We start from the raw sequence: 6,702 nt of genomic DNA, 5'->3' as shown, positions 1-6,702 counted from the left end.
GTCAGTGCACACGCCACACAGATTGTCCCAGGATATTCCGTTTTCATTAAAAAAATGGTTGACTTTTTCCATTACATCTGATGCTTTTGTGCTGGTGTTCAAAGCACAGCAGAAGAGTGATTCTTCCTTTACAGAGGTGTCAACTGCATAGCGAACGAAAACCATAAGTTGAGAAACTGAAGATACATCGACAGACTCATCCAGCTGGATGGCGAATAAACCAAAAGCAGATTTATTTATTTCAGTTATCTTGTTCCTTAATGTCTTCTGACATTGCTGCAATTCGTCTCTTGTGTTATTGGATAAAGGAATAGCTTTGAGACTTTTCTCATGTTTATCACCCAGGACAATTCTCGTCATGGCCAGTGCAGACGGTTTAACAACAGTTTCAGCGATATTATGAGCTTTTTTCTGCTTAGCTATAATTTGGCTTACAACGAAAGATGCTTCTGTAAGTTTCTGATCAGTTTGTTGAAAGTTTCCAGTTTTGTCAAGTCGTTGACGTTTACAGCTAGATTCTAGTCGTTTAAAATACTCAATGCTTTTATTCTTCAACTCAGGATGATTTTTTTCCAGGTGATTTCTCAATTTACTCGGTCTCAATGACTCATTGCTTAAGACGCGGTAGCATACTACGCACTGTCCCTTTTCGACTCCATGATCATTTAACGAAGTAAATCCAAATTTAACGTAACTATCATCATACTTTCTTTTGTTTGCCATTGAATAATTTAGTAATTTAGTTTAGCATGTCTCAATTTGCAAATTTTTATTCAATCTCTTCTTCGCTCTGCACCTCACAACTATCAGTCCACGACATAAAGAACGCTTGTTTTTAAGTACGATTTCTGGCACATGCAAGCTTAAAAACTCATTGTTACGTAACAATTCCTCCCCGTGGCAGACAGTTTTAAGAATAGCAGTTAAAATTTTTCGGTAAAAAATCTAGAAATTGTTAACAATACAGGAACAGTAGCCTATAAGTTCAATTACAAATAACTCTGTGGCTCACTGAAACTGTCTTCGTGGCCCACTAGTGGGCCATGGCCCACAGTTTGGGAACCACTGACCTAGAGCAACAGTAGGCTACTTGCACTGATAATGAAGACAGTTTAATTTTCGAAGCGTTTGCTTTCATATTATAAGTACGATTTCTTCTTTTTTGGCGCTATCCTTTTTGCTCAAGTTGACTAAATGTTTCGACCATTATGCTCCGAAACTACAAATCAGTGAATGAAATTTCTTTTTCAAACAACAAACAAAAGCCCATGCGAATCATATAGCAGAAGCTATCTAATGCAGCATTGAAGCATAAAACAATAAAAAAATAACATCGAAGCATTAAATTTTTTGCTTAGTGGGATTTTTGGAAAGTTTTTTGCTTGACTAAGCGTTCAATATTAGGTAGAACAGACGATGTGGCAACTCTCAACTGCATAGGCTACTAAGATTTTCATCTGTCAGCCTCGACCTGTAACGACTGTTTGTAAAGTGCATTTTAGAAAAGAACTGTTCGCATAGGCCTAGCCTATAGGTACGTGCTGCCGAAAACAGATGACCATTTGAGAGCGTGAGCTCTCGTTTGGAAACTCTTCCTTTGATAAACACACACGATAAAATTCAAGCAACGGCTTGCTCACATACATCGCTTTTAGCGTTTCATCACTCTAGCCCAGGGGTCACCAACCTTTTTTGCATGCGGGCCACTTTGGCACTAAGGAGAACTGTGGCGGGCCGCACTAATAAAATGTTAAGTATGTTGACTCTTATGCTAGAAGAGAACGCATTTTGTACCCAGTATCCAGCGTTTCATGTTGTTCATATTTATGTTAGAATACGGCAGAAACAAAATTAATCGAACAATTAACGCTACTGCCAGGCCAAGCTCCTTTTATAACACTTTTAACTTTTTTACCAATGCCTAATAAACGAGGCCACTTGTTTTGCGCACTTATAGCGAGGTGAGCGGTTTCATCAGAATATTCATCGCCAAGCAAGAGTGGTGTTGTTACTTCGCTTCGCAAAAGATATATTGCAATTAACAGTTTCAGTAAACAAGGAAATGTTTGACACATCGCAATACAGGCAACAATAGTGACCTGCAAACATATCAGCGAAAAATAGGCTCAAATAACAGGGAAAAAGAAACCAGGTAGGCTACCATGAAACAAACGCTTGTGGAAATCATCAAAAAATCGTAATTCTATCGTAATTTATGAACATCAACGTGAACATTAACATCAACGTGGCAAGAATTTGTTGATTAACAACGTTTTGCAGTACGGTACTTGCTTCGGCAGTACATATACTAGGCTATAATTGGAACGATACAGAGAATATTAGCATGGCTCCTGCGCAAGGATGACACGCAAAATCGTGAAGCGTTCCATATTTCTTAAAAAAAAAACGTTTTGCAGTACTAAGCTAAATATTTTCACAATACAATCAGAAAAAGTCTCCAAATTTATAGCCTATGTAATATTTTGCCAATTTATTATAAATTGAGTTGGCACGCCGACCCATTTTGCCAACAAAAACTTGCATAAAGGGAACACTGCTCGTGAAACACAATAACGGTGAAACTCGCACTAGTGTTTAAATGACATTTGCTATCAGACATGCTCACAGACAATTTCGAAATTCGAAAACAGACGTTTTAATCAACCACTGGGACAGTGTGGCTGGACATCGCATTGGAATAACTTTAAGCAACCCCCCACCTAGAACTGTAATCTGATTGGTCGGTGGGTGAAATGGAATGCAAAGCGAAAATATGCTTCCCGGAAAGTATTTTTTGCTTTCGTGCTCTTTAACTTTTCAAGAAAAGTATTTTTGGTTATACTAGTACGCTGATACCTTCCGCGGACCGCAGCGATACAGCGTGGCGGGCCGCCATTTGGTGACCCCTGCTCTAGCCTATAGTTTTATGAGTTCAAGTTGGAGCTCATAGGGTGCAGAAGCAGGTGTAACATTGAAGGGCAAGAAAATAGCAAAGGAAAGGTGTACCAGTGAAGGCATAAAACAGCTTTGAAATGTTTTTTGTCTTTATTGCATGAGCGATTGTCAAATTGTTTTGCGGGCCGCACAAAATTCTTTGACGGGCCGCAAGTTCGTCACCTCTGATCTAAACGGATAAGTATAAACTATCGTCCTGATAGTTCGATCAACAGGCAGTGTCCTAAGATTAAAGTAGGCTATAAATCGAACGTCTCTGTGAAAGTTTAAACATCGAATGCAATTTATTACGTACTTTAAACAAAAATTAGGCCCAATTGCATTCTGAACATAGCATATAATGAAAAAGAAAGCCTACCCTACAGGGCCGTGTGAGCACCATCTCGTCCCCTTCCTCCTCCCTCTGAAATTCACTAGTGGGCCTCTACTTTTTAGTTTACATGTTCGCGCCAGCAATGAAAAATAAATTGAATTGAAGGTGCCTAAAATGTTTTTCAAACCACAGGTTGTGAATTCGGATCTAAAGCATCAGACTGACCCCACAGTCTGTTGGGAATCCATCTTTGACTACATAACAAATGCAAAGGGCTATGGAGTTAAACTAAAATAACAAAAAGAATTTAGGCTACAAGGCCGTTTTCTGAAGATAATTTGGAAATGTAAGAGTTTGTCTCCAAAACATGTGCTTGTATCGCTCTTAAAATAGGCTACAGAAACTAGAGAAAAGTGTTTGTCTTAAAAAATAAGACGCTGAGTGGAATGCAGAATAGCCTACTTAAACAAGGCTAGGCCTAGTTAAAAAAAATTTGGCGACGTGGAGTTTCCTTCCGTATGCAAGCCCCCTCCTAAAATGTTTTTGAATTAAAAAGAATCAACCTGAATGCAAAAGTAGGCTATACGCTAGATGATTCCTGTCACGGCTGTCAGCACTTCTGGATGCTAATATTGAACATTTTCGTCGTTTCATGAACATCTAATTTTGCACAAGTCTTAAGCTATCAACCGTAAAGACACATTTTCCAAGAAAGCGAGAGCATAGTAGGCTATTATTTCTTCTATAAATTCAACAAAATAGCATAGATTTAGCCTACTCTATTTAAAATAACTTAGTCATTCCAAATGATAATAAGGGCCTCTAAACAGAGATGTGTTTGTGTCCCACTAATTAGGGCAGTATTTCCCAAACTGAGTCCGCGGAAGACTCTTGGGTGAGTCCGCAATATGTGTTTCAAGGTAACTCCGATGTAACTCAACGGAATTGTTTGTTTAACTTAATTACGCATATTTGCACACTGGGCTATTATTTCATTCGAACATCCGTTGGCTGTCACGAGGAAAAGTGTTAAAGAGAGTGGCTAGCCTACACAATAAATTCGGTGCTTTTTTGAAAGAGCAGAATCATAAACTTGCCAAGCGATTCAGCGACAACGAATGGATTGCCAAATTGCTGTTCTTATCTGATTTTTTCAGCCATTTAAATCAGCTGAACACTACCATGCAGGGAAGAAATAAAATCTTTTTGGATGTATCGGAAGACGTTGTCGCATTTAAAGGTAAAATGAAACTGTGGATGCATCGATTGGAAAGTGGGAAGATAGCTGCTTTTCATGCTTTAAACGCATTTTTGGAAGAAGAAGAATTTGATTTGATGAGCATCGGTGGAATCTTTCTTGAGCACCTTACTTCATTTATGTTCGAGCTGGACAGATATATTCCTTCCCACAATTTCAACAAAGAGTTTAAGTGGGTGCGAAATCCCTTCGAGGTTTCAGCACTACTGGTTCATCCGGAAATAGATTGCATTGGTGAACAACTGTTTGTGCTGCAAAGTCGACAACTGTGGAAAGAGAAATACAAATATGTTTCTCTGACTCAATTTTGGGCCAACGTCCAAGTGATGGAACCCAATCTATCTGAACTCTGTTTGCAGGCAACAAGAGCTCTTTTGCCCTTTCCGACAACATATCTTTGTGAAGCTGGTTTTTCAGCACTAGCTATGATTAAAACCAAGTACCGCAACCAACTACAACCACAAGACGACATCAGATGTGCCTTAACGACCATCAACCCCAATTTCCATGAACTGGTGAAGCAAGTTCAGGGACAAGGTTCCCATTGAAATTTGAGAATGTGAGCAATAAACAAATTTCGCTAAAACAAGTTCTTTTGTAATTGCTGTAACATGAGTCCGCAAAGGTTTGGGCTATTGCAAAAATAGTCCGTGAATTGAAAAAGTTGGGAAACACTGAATTAGGGTTTTGGAAGCGAAAAATATGGCTTTGCGTTACTTAAGCTATAATATCGAGCTTCAACATTTTTTCATTTCAAACAGCCAAAAAAAGTTAAACACATTTAAATGAGTTGACCCCTAAACAACCGTGCCCCCCAGGGGTTGTGAGGGGCGAATTAATACGGTTCTGCTACCCAAGACCACTCTTGTACAATAACATGTTTGCACCAAAGAAAAAGTAAATATATAAATCGTTGTTGTGCTGTTTATTTTAATGCATAATTATAAAATTTCGTTTGGTGTTTCTGTCACAACTCATAACTGTTTCTCTTACACGTAAAGTGACCAGAAAGATTGATGACGTAGTTTATTGGGATATCAAACGTTAAACAGTCAATTAGGGGAATTCGGGGAAAAACGGATCCTTGGGGGCGAAACGGGCTCCCATGATTCTCGAAAACAGAAATGCTAGCACCACCATTCCTTCATTGAATTGTGACGAACGCCAAGAAAATGTTTCTGTTGGTTTATCGTATCCAGGCTTACACCTGGTGGTTGAAGATTTAGATTAAGTGGACGGGAAGGCAAGGAAGCCAGTCTTCGTGTCCACCATTATGCATGCCTTTAAGTGTCTTGCCAAAGACACAGACGAATGCTCTTGAGCGGTGTCGAACCGGCGCCCTTTAGATTGCCGTTCCAGAGCTCTCACCACTCGGCTATGCAGCCGACAATGTTAATGTTAGTTGTTAATATTTCTGTGAAAACACGAGATGGTTTTCCATTTTGAACAAAAGAATGAGAAAAGAGGTAGGCTCTTTAACATAGGACAGTTTTCCGAGCGAATGAAATCAGCTGATTCGCAAGGAAAACTGTCCTATGTCAAAGTTCCCACCGAGAAAAGATAGCCTAATGTGTTTTAGAGGGTGTTGAAACTGTTGAGTAAGAAAAGCCTTGTGAAAGTCGGTGTTGGCTGCAAAAGTTGAAGTGAAGGTGAAGTTGCTTGTTTGCTAAATGAATTGTAGGAAAAAGGGGGGAAAAGCGGGACACCACGCAAAGAGGGACAGCGGAATATTTTCGCAGATATTGTCTTTAGCGCCCCCTAGGCTATCTATTTTTATACAATGTCGGCCATTATAGTCGACCGATATAGTCCACTCCAACAAATTTACGAAAAATAATGATGAATAGGCTACAATACATTACACAGGGCTTCCCAAACTATGGGGGTCGCGTAACGAACTTCAGGGGTCGCAGAATTGTTACTGTCACATATTAGGGTCACTGTTCCTAATTCTTTGTTGGAAGTGCTGAGCCATTTGTTAAAGTCCTTCAAGAATTTTCATTTATCATCTCACCAGTAGAACTATTCGACTATTTACTTGACTGCTTTTCGGTGATATACCATTAAACTACGTCATTAATCCTTTCAAAGTCTCTTTCCTGGTAAGAGATAGAAAGAATCGTGACATTGCCTTTTTTATTATTTTTGCATAAAAGTTTAGTTTGGAAATTTCTGT

General features: G+C 39.2%; 1 protein-coding gene and 1 non-coding gene across 2 annotated transcripts; both read left to right on the top strand.

The window, feature by feature from the left end:
• Positions 1 to 2,284: 2,284 nt before the first annotated feature.
• Positions 2,285 to 2,396, top strand: LOC145767660 (U6 spliceosomal RNA). Its single transcript, XR_014288829.1, has one exon. It is a non-coding gene; the product is annotated as a U6 spliceosomal RNA (small nuclear RNA).
• Positions 2,397 to 4,450: 2,054 nt separating this feature from the next.
• Positions 4,451 to 5,074, top strand: LOC145766593 (protein FAM200A-like). Its single transcript, XM_082578311.1, has one exon. The coding sequence runs from the start codon at positions 4,451 to 4,453 to the stop codon at positions 5,072 to 5,074; it is 624 nt and encodes a 207-aa protein (XP_082434437.1).
• Positions 5,075 to 6,702: the final 1,628 nt, after the last annotated feature.

Source organism: Aplidium turbinatum, chromosome 3 (genome assembly GCF_918807975.1).
Source record: "Aplidium turbinatum chromosome 3, kaAplTurb1.1, whole genome shotgun sequence".
NCBI lineage: Eukaryota > Metazoa > Chordata > Ascidiacea > Aplousobranchia > Polyclinidae > Aplidium > Aplidium turbinatum.
This window is presented reverse-complemented; position numbering and strand designations above follow the sequence as displayed.

Bases quoted from the DNA above. Each gene is read 5' to 3' on its own strand.
- LOC145766593 (XM_082578311.1), top strand. From the start codon at position 4,451: ATGCAGGGAAGAAATAAAATCTTTTTGGATGTATCGGAAGACGTTGTC.